This window comes from Cyprinodon tularosa, unplaced genomic scaffold (assembly GCF_016077235.1).
Source record: "Cyprinodon tularosa strain WSP-4 unplaced genomic scaffold, ASM1607723v1 ctg65, whole genome shotgun sequence".
Classification (NCBI taxonomy): Eukaryota; Metazoa; Chordata; class Actinopteri; order Cyprinodontiformes; family Cyprinodontidae; genus Cyprinodon; species Cyprinodon tularosa.
The window spans coordinates 810,225-824,595 of NW_024039396.1; the positions used below are offsets into that span (position 1 = coordinate 810,225).

The window sequence follows — 14,371 nt, forward strand, 5'->3', positions numbered from 1 at the left end:
AATGGTCCAATGTTTGGATAAGGCAGCCTCTGATTGTCAACATTTCCAGCCAGATGTGATGAAGACCTCACAAGTACTGGGAATAAACTTTATTTCACTCTGATGAATTCAAATAAAATCCAGTGAAGCCCTCTGTCTAATTTTGTTGAGATTTAATGTGAAAGATGAAACAATGAAAGGATTCATTTTCAACTGGATAGACATATGAATACATGGTTTAGCATATTCTTTACAAATAAAGATCTTAAAAACACAGGCTGATTTGTTTAAAGTAACACTGCAAATGCTTAACAGCTGTAATTGCACTAGGGCTGAAACAATTAATCGGAATAATTGTGATTAATTATATATATGTTTATATAATCCTTAACTAATTTAATAATTGTTGATTGTTAACTAAAGATTAGTGACCTTTAGCTGACAGAGAAACCCACCTTGAGCAGCAATTATACCAAAGTTGTAAAAAAATATGTCAACATTTTGCATTTAAGATAAAAATCTTTTTCTTCTGTCAATATGCTCTATCCAGAACCCCTCAAGTGGAAAACTTTTAATTTAACCTGGTCTAATTTCGCAAAAAGTCTTCTTTAAAGAAGTTTTTGCTGACCGATTAATGGAAAAAATAATCAAAAAACTAATCAATTTGCCAAATAATCGTTAGTCTAAACTGCACTACTGTGTGGCTTTGCAAACCATAATATCAGCATCACTGAATACAAATGCACAACATACAGATTTTATTTTAAAAAACACAAAAAAACATATTGGGACTATTACTTCAATATTATATTCTTAAAATAATCCAAATTAAATGCATTCAGGTCTCTGGTAGTACAATAGAGTATAATATATATGTTTATTAAAGGAGAATTCCGGTTTTTAACACTTTTAGCCCATTTTCTGCAGTGTCCAGGATGAAATCGAATGATCGACACCAAAATTTTGACGATTGGTCCTGTCTCTGCTTTTTGGCTCATGCAGAATCCCCCCCTGGCTGCTTCAGAATGGCTTGCATAGAGCATGTCCGATAATGTCCTTAAAACAACCTTAAACGTTCTTTTTTTAAAATATGCTACTCACCGGGTCGTCAGCGCTGTTCAATGACGTTCCGAAAAAAGTTCCGTAAAGAAAAAACGTTCCTGTAGTGTTTTATTTAGCATTTTGTAAATCCCATTGAGTTCTGTTGGAATAGTCAATATCCCTCCGCCACTGGAAACGGAAATGGGGCCTGTTTACGCTTAGTTGTAGTCTTTTCGCAAGGCCCAAGTGTTTATGCTTCACTCTGTGTACTCCGACGTCGAGGTGCTAACGTCTCTGTTAAACACTTTAAAAAACTCTGAAAATGGAATACGAAAGGTGGATTCTTGAGGAGGACATATTGGACTTTGAGTTTGACGGTAGAGGATACCGTCGCCAACTAGTGGTCTGGAGTGTGCAACGCTTCAGATTCGAACGGGAAGCGGAAGTTTATAAGCGGTTGTGATGTATCGGAAAAAATAGTTCTGGGATTTACAAAATGCTAAATAAAACAAGACAGGAACGGTTTTTCTTCACAAAACTTTTTTTGGAACGTCATTGAACAGCGCTGACGACCCGGTGAGTAGCATATTTTCAAAAAGGACGTTTAAGGTTGTTTTAAGGACATTATCGGACATGCACTATGAAAGCCATTCTGAAGCAGCCAGGGGGGGATTCTGCATGAGCCAAATAGCCGAGACAGGACCAATTGTCAAAATTTTGGTGTCGATCATTCGATTTCATCCTGGACACTACAGGAAATGGGCTAAAAGTGTTAAAAACCGGAATTCTCCTTTAATATTCTAATAAAGAAAATAATGTCCCAATATTACAAGAATAAGGACATAATATCATGTCGATGGCATTAAAATTGTAATATAATGAAAATGAAATAATAATATTAAGTCTACGATAATAAACCTTTTTAATAATATTAAAGTTTCCAGTCTCTCAGCTGGCCTGGCAGCCTCTGCATAGACTGCTGCCTCCATGACCAGGATAAAGTGGAAGACGTCGAGTACAATTAAGTTGTACCAAAATACTCATAACATTACAAAAAAAGTCATAACACTATGAGACTAGAGTTGTTGTTAAAACTCTAGTCTCATAAGTCTTATAAGTTGCAATATAATAAGAAAAAAGCCATATTACTAGAATAAAGAAGCATCATACTTTAACGTAAACTCATAGGTCAAGATAATCTCCTAAGGCTGCATTTTTGATGACTGGTAGATAAATGTATCAAAGCCTTCATCTTATTTAAACAATTTCAAGTCTCATAATTTTACAATAAAAAAAAAATTATTACAACTTTGTTCTCATAATTAGCAATAAAAGTATGAGCATGGCCCTAATAATCCTTTGTACCGGATGTTATATTGCAAAATGAGAACAAAATAGTAAATTAGTTAAATCCTCCTACAATGTGTCATAAACTTAATTTCTGCGACAAAAAAAAAAGAAAATCCTGTCTCTTAATTTTCTAAATGTGAAAGCCCCGTTACGAAACAAAAAAGGTAAAGTTCAGTATGATTTCAAGATTCAGTATAGTATAAAACCCCATAAAAATTAGCTTCCATAAAATAGAGAATCTTAAAAACAAAACGAATGCGGTTACTAATGTGTGGTGTGATCTGTTTCCTTACGGTCTAAAGGGACTTCCAGAGCTGAGGTGAAATGTCCCAAGATCAACACTAGCAGCGCTGCAACCAAACTCCTCATCTCCATCACCATCATCGTGCGTCACTGTGGTCTGCCCCTGCCCCTCTCACACAGTCTTAGGGCACGTCCACACCTGCAAAGAGAAAGAAAGCAAGGAGGTGAATCACAGACATCACATGACAGCTAAGAATTTCACAGCACATCCAGTTGCAGAAGCTATTAATCATAATACTGAGTCTGTTCTATCCTGCATCCACAGGAGGGTCAAAGGTGAAAGAAGTGAGGAAGTTACATAAACCGGATCTGTTGTCAGGGATCAATGTCTGTCGGAGTGCACGGCGTTTTGCCTGGAGCTATCTTTTTGATGTAAACTAGTTCCGTAGGGATGGAGTGTGGGAGCCACACGGGTTCATCTCACCGCACTCATCACACTGTGCTATTAGTGTGCTTTGCTGCAGTGTCAATTCTAAAACACCAGAGGATGGAATGGCAAAGGTTCAGGACAGGCGGGGACATAGGATTCATTCCAGCTCATTTCACTCTCAGTTTTATCAATGTGAGTGTCTGGCAGATGAAGCTTGAGGCAAATTGATCTGCAGTAAGGTCAGATTTCTGACACTCGACCATCAGTCTTTCACAAGACAGCAGCTGTAGCAGGAAATGTCAGGTACAACTGTTTGATAGCTGTTTAATGGAGACAGATGGTGCGGAAACAACAGGTTCATCCCGGATCACCTGTCTGGATAAAACATTTTTAAAAACGGTGGAACATTAATTAATCATTATTTACACCAATTTCTTCCATTATGATGTTTGTGCAGCTCAATAGCTAGACTGTAACTAAGGATAGAAAAACAAAAATGTTATTTTCTTTCATGCTTTCATTGTTGGCAGGCAGCTCAGTTTTAGGATGTCAGGTCAGTTTTCAAAACACAATATTGTTCTATTGGATAAGGCTGAAACAAAAGAATAATAGCAAATCATTAAAAGAAGTCAGGGGAATGCAAACCCGACTGGGACAAGCTTTGATATAAATAAGTACTGAAGCACTCTGCTTTAGTATCTGTTGTTACTATTCAGTGTTGCAAAGAACTCATTATTATTCTATATGAAAAAAAAAATGCAGTTGAGGTGAGGAGTCAAAAGACTGAAGATATTGGATAAAAGGAGTAATTTCCTATCTTTTAATGACAGTAATAAGAACTGTTTTATAATCTTTCCCTCCTGTGTGTTTCGGCCAAAGAGGCTGCTGGTCTAATATTAAAATAGCCCACTTGCATTAGAGCTCAGAAAGAATCATTTTCTAATCAGAAAAATCTGAAAAGCAGTACAGAGAAATCGGCTGGTGATGCAAATCGGACATTTTCAACCAAGGAGCCCTCAGAAATAATTGGAACTAGAATATGGATCCTTTTCTTATTAGGTAAGAACCATATGAAGCATCTGCTATGTTTGAATCTATAACTGCTTTTTCTATTTAGACTCAAGTTCTGATAGTTTAATGTCAGTGAGGTATTTAACAGTGAGGGAGCTGATAAGTCAGAAGCTAAGTGGAACAAACCTGTAAAACACTGTTAATCCCCAAACCGTTAAGCCCTCTGGAAGATGTCATTTCAAAGTGATAATTTTACCAATGATTTGAATTCTGTTCAAGAACGTTCAGACTTGAATCTGATACAGATACAGAATCTGAATAGGAATTTATTTCAGACAATTTTAGACAGGCAATTTGACAAACAACAATAAATGAATCAACCAAATACACACAAAAGAGACTATTTAACATTTTAACATCAACCAAACACCAAAAACCAAACTAAATTCACCTCAACACATATAGAAACAAAACCCTGAACCAGATAAACCTTCAGTATATACAGCCAGAAATATTGATTAATTGAAACTGTCTGAAAATGGGTATAAAGAAGTAAAACTTATTATGTATAAGTATATGTATATGTCTTCCTCTAATTGCACTTAAATTAACTTAAACTAGAGTAACGTTCCTGTTATTTTTTTTCTTTTCTCCAAGCTAAAGATTAGTGAAATGGTAAAAAGGTTTAGAGCTCAAAACTAAAAATAAGGTGTCCAAATAAAAATTATAAAACACAAAAAGCTTATCATTGATTGTGAAAGAGTGATTGCTTAAAAGACATTTATTGATTACCAAAATTTAAAATAAAGATCATTTCTTTTAACACTGACTGCTGGTCTTATTTTCCATTAGAGACCGTTTTCTAGTTAAATAAAAATTATTTCTAACTAAAATTTACTCAAGGTAGAAAGGCTTGCAGTTTATTCAAACTATGAATGAGAGCAGGTTCAGAAATGCTTTCTATTAATCTTTTGAACTACCAACCTCTGTGTCACACTGAACTTTTTTGTTATTAACAAACATTAAAAAATTAGATTTGGGATGGAGATCCACTCCCTCTTAGGAATGCCATTAATTAAATCTATTTAAGAAACAGCAGCCATACTCTAGAATATAAATTCCTTAACCAATCAGTCTTTGCTTTCAGAATATATGTATGATTCATCCCTGCTTCTCACAGGAAGAATTCATTTCAAATGCTTTTCTTACATTGCATTTCCTGAAGGGTAATCACCCAGTCAAAGATCGACAAAAACCGGAGACAGGATAATAATCAGGAACGGTTTAGCTCTAATTTTATTCAGTGTTATTTCAGGGAAATCTCAGCATTTTGTGTGATTAAGGTTTCTGTTCTCAGATGATGAGGGAAGAAAGAATAAATAAAGGTCTTAAACATTCATTTTTTTAATCCTTTTTCAGAACCGCAGTGAGAAGTGTTCTTAATCTTTCCTTCCTGCATGTTGCACCCAAGCATCTGTTATTAAAATGTCACCGCTGCAATCAGAGCTCAGGGAGGCTCATTTTCTCAGCGATCACAAAGCAAATTAGCAAATTTAGTTTTTAATGATGGTTACAACATGAAATCATCTAACAGAGGCAGAGGTGTAGATGCGTGGAGCTGTTTTGCCCTGGGGTTGACAGGATCCGATTTTTAGACGAGATAGCAGAACGTGTGTCTGGTACCAGAGGCTATATAGTGAGTCAGTCAGACCTTGATTCGGGCCCGATCATCCCCGGGGAGGGAATGTGCTCGTTAACGCTGCCCCAGGACCATAATACAGTTATGCCCTCAAAGCTGGTGTCTAGTAACTTGTTACCTCGGGCTTTAACTACATCTCTCCTGGGAAGCGCTGTATTATTTGCCCAGCTCAGCCAATCACAGTGCTCTGTTCATCAAAAGGTAGGTCTGGCTTGGGATATGACACACAAAGATAAGGAGAGGCATTTCACCCAGCTCCTTTGAAGCAGAGAGAGTTGTAGAACTTGAATACACTCTGTTTAATATTTATTTTCAATATGCTGTGAGAAATTTGAGATCAGAGTTGATTTACAAATATTACCTCTATCTAAAGGTTTAAAGTCTGAACTGGATAGAAACCATCAATTGTCCAAACAGCAGAAAAAGAAGTAAAAACAAATCATTTTCATGACCGGAATCAGATTTTCAGTCTGATTTGGTTCCAATTGGAGACTGGTCCAGTAACTTATAAAACTACATTAACATGCAGTGAATGCATCCTACATAATACAGAAACTATAGCTGAGCAAAAAAAAGCAAAAATTCAACTATTGGTGCAATATAAGATGACTAAAGGTAAAAGCTAAGAAAGACATAGCAGGAAGTACTTTAAAGGAAAAATACATTTTCTTTCAAGAGATGTAAATAGTTTCTTCATGTTGAGACAGAGGGTGAATGTCTTTCCTCATATAGTATGAACCTGCACAGAATACAGCACAGGCACTGTGTTTTGTTCTTCTTTACTTTCAGTCTGTAAGGGAACATTATGGATTGAGGAATATGGACAAACTTTGCAGAGTCCAAAAGTTTGAATAAGGATATGGACTCTTGAAAGAACATTAACTGCACCATCCATTTTCCGTCACGCATATCCCAAGTGGGGTCGCGTGGGGTGCTGGTGCCTATCTTAAGCTGTCTATGGGTGAGAGGCAGGATACACCATGGACAGGTTGCCAGTTCATCGCAGGACAACACAGAGACAAACAACCATTCATGCACACACACACACACACACCTAAGGACCATTTAGAGGAGCCAATTAACCTAACCGTCATTTTTTTGGACTTTGGCAGGAAGCCAGAGTACCAAAAGAGAACCCATGCATGCTCAGGGAGAACTTTTTTATTTTATATGCTTTAATAATCCCAGAGGGAATTTACTTCTCTGCATTTAACCCATCCCCTTGGGGAGCAGTGGGCTGCCATTGGGAGGCGCCCGGGGAGCAGTGTGGGGTTGAGGGTCTTGCTCAGGGAGCCAGAGTAGCAGTCTGTGGGAGTGGGGGGATCGAACCCACAACCTCAGGTTTCAAAGCCCTATGCCCTAACCACTAGGCCGCCACTCCCTACATGCATGCACTCTTTCACTGAGCAGCCCAAACTGTACTATATTAAAATAAAACAACACACAATTAGGACAGTGGTTGCTTGGTGTAGTGATGACAATATGAGCTTCAGTTAATGCATGCATAGGTTTCCTGTGTTTTCCATCATCATGATGTCACCACAACAATCATCAAGTATTTTAAGATTTCATCCTACTGACTAAATATATTTATATTTGCGTTCCGTTGAAATACAAAAGAGCCGACAAAATACCGCCTCAAAGCAGACCTTTAAAACTAGGATATCACACATATTGATTATGTGATGGCAAATGTGGATCGATCGGGACATTCTCTTTTTCAGAGAAGACAGACACCAGAATTGGTGACAAAAATCATGCACCAGAAATCAGCCACAGTAACTTCTAAGTTGAATCCTAAAACACCTCAAGCTTATCTGGAATGGAGCCAGCACTCCATCCTGGATTCATTTCCCGATTTAATGAGGTGTAGCAGCTCAGCTTCAGCTGGTCAGCATGTTTGAGTCTTCATGTACACTGTCTGTACTTGCAGGAGTGTGTGACTGTCCATGTACAGTAGGTGTGTGCGTGATATAATTATCCTTGTGAGCTGCAGTGATATGGAGCAGACCATTCACATCCCTGTCACAGCGGGATGGCAGTAGAATTCTAGTGGGGCTCTTAAGACCAACAGAGCAGCGAATAGAGAAAGAGCCTGACTTTACCCTGTTAAAACGAAATAATAAAGGACTCAACGCGGACTGCGGCAAATTAGAGAGACAAAAGCTATTTTTTTATAGGCATAATGTTCTTAAAGGTACACTATGCAACCGGTGTTGATTTTCCAGCGAGACTCCCCCCAGAGGGCGAAAGTAAAAGTGCACTGTCGTAAATATGCACAGCTGTTCTCCTGGTTTCTCCGTCAAGCCAGGCGCGGTTGTTTTGAGCCTAGCAGACAGGCGAACGCAACGAATGACTAATGCTGCGTTCACACCACAGCTGGCGCGACAGAAGCAGCGAGTTTACATGCAAAGTCAATGGTTGACGCGCGTCAAGGCGCAGCAAAGGAGCAGCAGGCCCAGCGCGTCTGAGCAGCTGAAGCAGGGAGAGAGACACAGCGCTGATGATCAGAGGCTATGATCTCTCTCCTCTTAAACAGTTTATTGACGCCTAAATTAACTTAAAATGCAGAAATCTGCCGGCAGAATATGCAGTTTGGATTATTTAGATGAAAAACACCTACCAGCTGCCGCGGTGAACCGCGAGGACGTGACCTGGCCAGAGGCTGCTGATGAAGGGGTTCCTTCTGTCGGCGCACCGATGGTATGCGGGGGTCTGAGCGGCTCCGACAGAAAAAATATTGAAGGCAGGATAATAATCTGAATGAACTGACTGCACTGATTACGTTTTCAGGTGTATTTTCTCATTTAAACACATATTAAAACTACTTTATTCCAAATGATCACAGCAAATATAGCTGCAAGGCAGAGAAAGGATAGTGAAGCTCCGCCCAACGCGCGTCAGACACACTTTTGCACCGCACAGCCAGAGCGTCAGAACTAACTGGTTCAAGCAGCAAAAATGAAGCAGCAGACACGATTTTGCTGCTTTTGCTGCGTGAACGTAGCATAACTGCACAAGGATCGCCACTGTGCTAGCAACAAGAATGCTTTTAACTGGGGGGTGTAGCAGTTCTCGGCCATAAAGCAAGACTGACTCTCACGAGACTTCTGAGCCTGTGGGTGCGGGTCGGTGCTCCTGCAATTGCAAGTGCAGTATTTCCCCCACAGACCACCAGGGCGGCCGAGAATACCTTTGTTCAACCTGAAATGACTAATTTAATCATCCAAAACGTTATGGAACACATTAATTAACTGAAAAATGTTGCATAGTGTGCCTTTAAAGGAGAAAGAATATATATCGGCCTTTATTGCGTCCCAAGCATTCCTTGCTAACAGAGAGAGGAAAGCTAAAGTCAATAAAGCTCTTGCTGAGGCCCAGATAAATCTAGAGTACTGTTTAGAGTGGTGTGCCAAAAGGCTGACAGGCGGCTGATAAAATCGAACAGGAAATGGCCTCTTTGAAAGAAGCATGATAGGTTGGTAATGACAGATTTGCTGTTGGTTTTTGAAGGTTATTTATCGAATTGATTAGCCTGAGAGGATGATAAACCCTGCAATTATGTCACTTGGAAAACCTAATATAGTGAATACCTAAAGGTAATTATGGCAGCTTCCAAGCCACTAAGTCTTCACAAAGAGGAGTTTTTATAGGACAAGATATTTCACTATGTGTTTTTTTATTAATTTCTTGAAGAAAAAATACTGTCTAATGGCTAAATAATCCAATAAATGATTTTTTTGCTATATTAATTTGTATACTTTTCTGTTTCAGCTTGGGTGAATAAAAGCTCATCACATATGCTCTATCATCTATCTATCTATCTATCTATCTATCTATCTATCTATCTATCTATCTATCTATCTATCTATCTATCTATCTATCTATCTATCTATCTATTTTTATAAATGTAGCTTATTTTGCAGATGCAGAGACATGATTCAGCCAATGTGATGCAGCCTCATCTTAAGGCAAATTCTCAAACACCTGCTGCAATACAATATATGTCATTTCTGTGGTGGAGTTAAATACAATAATATATTTATCCAAACAATAATATGTCAATTTTGCTGCTGAAGAGTTGTGCCCCAAGCCCTGATGTGAATAGTTTTTTGATTTGCACACAAACATGGAACAGGTTGGACAACCTCCCCCAAATGGCGGCTATATTTTAAGTGCCCCAGCCAGCAGCCAATGCAGGTACGTTTCTTTTTCATCTCTATGTTCAACAGCCCTGGAGTTGTGACACAGATGAACGTACCATTTTATTTTATTGCACTTAAGTGAGGAACTCAAGATACTGTGATAAGTGTGAAACTAGCCTAATATTCCAAAATGACTCAAATAATTTTCAAGGACAAAAAATGCTGAAATCAGATTATGAATCAGAAACTGCAGAGAAAACCTCCAAGATTAACATCAAATAGGTAAAAAATGTGACAAATAACTAGATTTAGTGTAAGGTACACGCAGCAATGAAACACCGCTTCATAATTCCTGTCAACCAACTGAAAGGCTGTTATGCTCATTACTGTCTAGAGCTATGTGAGACCACCATCATACTAGGCTGACATTCTTTTTGCCACTGAAGAAAGTCCTCTCCTCTGTCAGAGCTGCATTGAGTTGCCCGGCCTCTCATTCAAACGGCCTCTTCAATTACTCCATTGTCATTTTGCCATAGCCAGCTACTTCAACATCCCAAAACTAATTGGTTTTGTGTACATGTCGCAAAAGTACACACACGGACAGAGAGCGTAGGGCTCGTTTGAACACACAAATGGAGGTGTCAGGGGCTTGAGGAATGAGAATGGAAGTGTAAATGAAAAGCAGTCATCAGAGAAAAGTCCTGACTTTAATCTAGCAGAAAACAGCAAATACTTTGTGCTACATACCAATCCTCTGTTATCTTTAGCACACAGAAATGACAAAATCATTGCTGTTCCATTAGTTGTTGCCGATTTCAACATCTCTAAGAAAGAAAAAAAACTTGCTAGTTTCTAATGGCAGGCCCCCTAATTAACTCCAATAATCAGCACTATTGATGGCTCATGCAATCAGAGTTTGTGAAGCATGGTATGGCCTTAATGGAGCAGCAGGGATCCCCTACAGGCGTCTAAATGGGGAGGTTATAATGATGAGAATGGATCAACATATGCTAGAAAGAAGAGGGAATAAAAAGGAAATGCCTGGAAGATTTTATTTTTTTCTGAGGATACTCCTATTCCCGAGATGTACCACATGTGCCGTTAACCAGCCAAAGGGAAAAGAGGGTTCCTCGACATTTGGCCAAAAGTTTCTCGCCAGCTTATGAAAAAAATGTAAAAACAGGTGGATTAACGTAGACTACGGTTTTGTTTTTGAGCAGTGATTTGAAATATAGCCAGGACCCAAAAAGCTTGGCACTCATTGGCTCCCACAAACCCTTCTTTGAGCTAGTGCTTGATTACAATGGAAATTCCAGTGGCTGGCTGCAGTGTGGGTTTCCCTTAATCTTCTCATTAGCCTTTATAATTTGGAGACCATATGCAAATAATTGGTGTGGTTAACATATGAACTGGCATCCTGTTGTTCAGGGGCAGACCTCATAATTCAAAAACGAAGCAGAGCCCTTTTATCTGTGCTGTACAATGCAAGACAATGAGACCACATCAGTCATTGGCTCCTCTTTAAATACTGTACGCTGTGGCAATGATTTTCTTCTTTCAGCTCTTTCATGTTTGGTGGACAATGCTGTTCAAAATTTCAAGCACTTTCATGTAAGGAGGTTCTATACACTTTGTTTGTATATCTAAGCCTTTTTTTAAACTAGCATCCAACCTTTGCCTAAGATGTGGGCTCCATCAGTCAAACAGAGTAAATAAATAATCCTGTCATGACTTTGATGATATGAAAGCTTCTTAATAGCCAGTAACAGACCTTTCTACCACCAACATACAGGTGTGTTGATAATAGGGTGTTTCTGGTGGAAGAGGTCCCCCAGATGCACGGCTCTAGTTTAGCGAGAAACGTTATTTTTAAGTATTCATCAGCCTTTGTTTACACAGTATTCCTTTTGTAAATAGAAATTGGCCGGCATCATGGGAACTGTATGCTTTAGTGTATTAGATGCCAAACATTAAGACAATGTCACCTTTTACCATTTCACTTCAAAACTGTCCCACACAAAGTTTCTAGAAGTTTCACAAACCCTCGCCAGATTTCATTACAAAACATCTTCTGACTCTGTTTGACATCTGGTGCTAATGCAACATGTCCGGCAATTTGTTTAGTTCCCCTCTTTTCAGCGCACAGCCCATTGGCATTCACTAAGCTTCCTCAGCATACATGGCAACAACACTCCAGGATTTGCTCCCTGTCCCCTGTGTCCAAATGCTAATCAGCGATGGCGCCGGTGCTTCTGAGAGAGAGGGTTCCTTTTTAGCATGCAGATGGAAGCAGCGGCACTACATGAGATTGTGGTGTTAACAGGGAAATTCTGGCCTGCTTGGTCCCTTGGAAGAAGGAGTTATGCTTTCATCTCAAGATTTGTAAGGGAAAAAAGTACATGTCATTGTGAAGATTACACCCGCAGTCCTACTGAAGACTTTTCTACAATCTGGTAGACAGTGCTGTTAAGAAGTCATCACTAACTTTCTTATATTTTGCTTTTAAGTTGAGACATTCTTGAAATCCTAAAGGTGTCTGAAGGGCAGTCAGAATTTCCTTTTGTCAACTGACACAAAGCAGACAATGATAACTAGACTTCAGCTGTGGATAGTGTTATCAGAATTGCCTCTAACGTGTCCTGAAAAAACCTTTGTGCCTAAGGACTGTTTAATGTTCCACCTCAGTGAGCCAGTAGCAACCAGATTGTGTTCTCACTGCAGTTTGTGTTCTTACTCAGGTATGAATATGCAAGTTATTTTTTGGGGGCTGCTCAGTGGAACAGTGGGTACTACTGCTGCCTTGCAGCAAGAAGGTTTTGGGTTTGATTCCCAGCCCAGAGTCTTTCTGTTAGGAGTTTGCATGTTCTCCCTGAGCATGCGTAGGTTGTCTCCAGGTATTCTGGCTTCCTCCCACAGTCCAAAAACATAACTGTTAGGCTTCTTTAAATTCTCCTTAGGTGTGAGTGTGTGTGTGAATGGTTGTTTGTCCTGTTTGTTGCCCTGCGATGGACTTGCGACCTGTCCAGGGTGAACCCTTCTTCTTGCTGGTAGACAGCTGGAGCACCATCACGCATCACAACCCCAGCTGGGATAATGTGAGATGGAAATTACCTTTATATTTTGTTGTTTTTTTTTTAAATCCAGCAAGTCATGTTTTCCAAATCAAGGCTTGTAGTTAAGCCAAACCCTCTTGTTTTAGGTACAATACATTCAGGCATAAAATGGCTGCAAAGCAAAAAACGTCGAACTTGTTCTTTCTCGACGAATAATAGGAAACTTACAAAAGAAAGATTTCTTAACCCTGTAATGCCAAATGTATCATATTTGATACATACGGTTTCTGAAATGTTTTGCGTCTGACACCTTTTGCATAATTTAATGGTAAAAACTTTGCTCAAAATCCTATTGTACACAATCAGATATACCTGATAACAGAGGGCAGAAGACTACACAAAAAATAATCTTGACTTATCGCATACTAATAAATTATTAATATCAAAAATGTATTTCTGTTCTTTCTTTTTACATATTTTGTTACAAGGGCAAATAAGGAATTCAAACCAAAAAACTGTAATTTTCTGTTTTGTTTTATTCTTGGATCAGGCTTTAAAGGGTTAAATTGAATCTAAACATATTTTGTACTAGTAGCCTGTGCTGAAGAGAAAATTCGTGCTCACTTCAAATGTCAAACGAGGAGATCCACAGTTTTAGTTCTGAGAGATTACTGACGGTTAAGAAGATGATGATGATGGACATTTCCTGACTTTCATCACGGTTTCTCTATAATTATGGTTGCTCCTTGGGGTCTCCTTGAGCTTTGGCTCCTTATACCATTCATGCCATGGAATACTCATTGGTATATTCAGGGCATAATATGTTCTTAGCAAATGTTTTTCAATACCATTGCACCTACAATATAACAGCCTCTCTGATTTCAAATCACATCAACTTTGTGCTTGATTACCATACTGCACACATTGAAGCCAAGATGACAGTTATGATTTGATTTTTGTGGAGCTCGATTTTAATCCATGTAAAATATAAATGAAAACACATTTTAAAGACAAAAATATACTGCACCAACAAGTGATTGGCAAAGCTTATAGCTAAAACTTGGCATTCATTAGACGTTACCACTGGGTGAGTCATGAGTGAGACATAGTTTCTTCAGGCAGAAAACTCACCTGAGCCTTTATACTCTTAGTAATCTTTTCATGCCTTTTATTTTACATATACGCAGCACAATTTGCTGTCATGTTCTGGTAAGGTTCCTGAATAAAAGAGGGTAAAAACGCAGCTAGCTTCAAAGAAAAACTTCAAAAGAGTCATAGAAAGCCTGGAAAACTACTGATCTAGAACTTGTTAGACATTACAAGAAAGGCTGCCTCTGTGGAAGGAAAGTAGAAAATGAACAGAGCTGATCTTAGATTTCCGATCAGTCTGAATGGCAACCTCGTATTTTCTTTTCCTAGG

The 14,371-nt window shown here is 38.8% G+C and overlaps 1 protein-coding gene across 25 annotated transcripts in view; it reads right to left on the reverse strand.

Moving 5' to 3' along the window:
- Window positions 1-14,371, reverse strand: part of LOC119799117 (neuronal cell adhesion molecule-like) — a 135,423-nt gene that overhangs the window by 35,781 nt on the left and 85,271 nt on the right. For all 25 annotated transcript variants that reach the window (XM_038308875.1, XM_038308873.1, XM_038308888.1 and 22 more), the window contains exon 3: window positions 2,664-2,812. In XM_038308875.1, coding sequence (XP_038164803.1) covers window positions 2,664-2,754 — 91 coding nt within the window. In that variant the 5' untranslated portion in view covers window positions 2,755-2,812. The remainder of the gene's footprint in view (window positions 1-2,663; window positions 2,813-14,371) is intronic.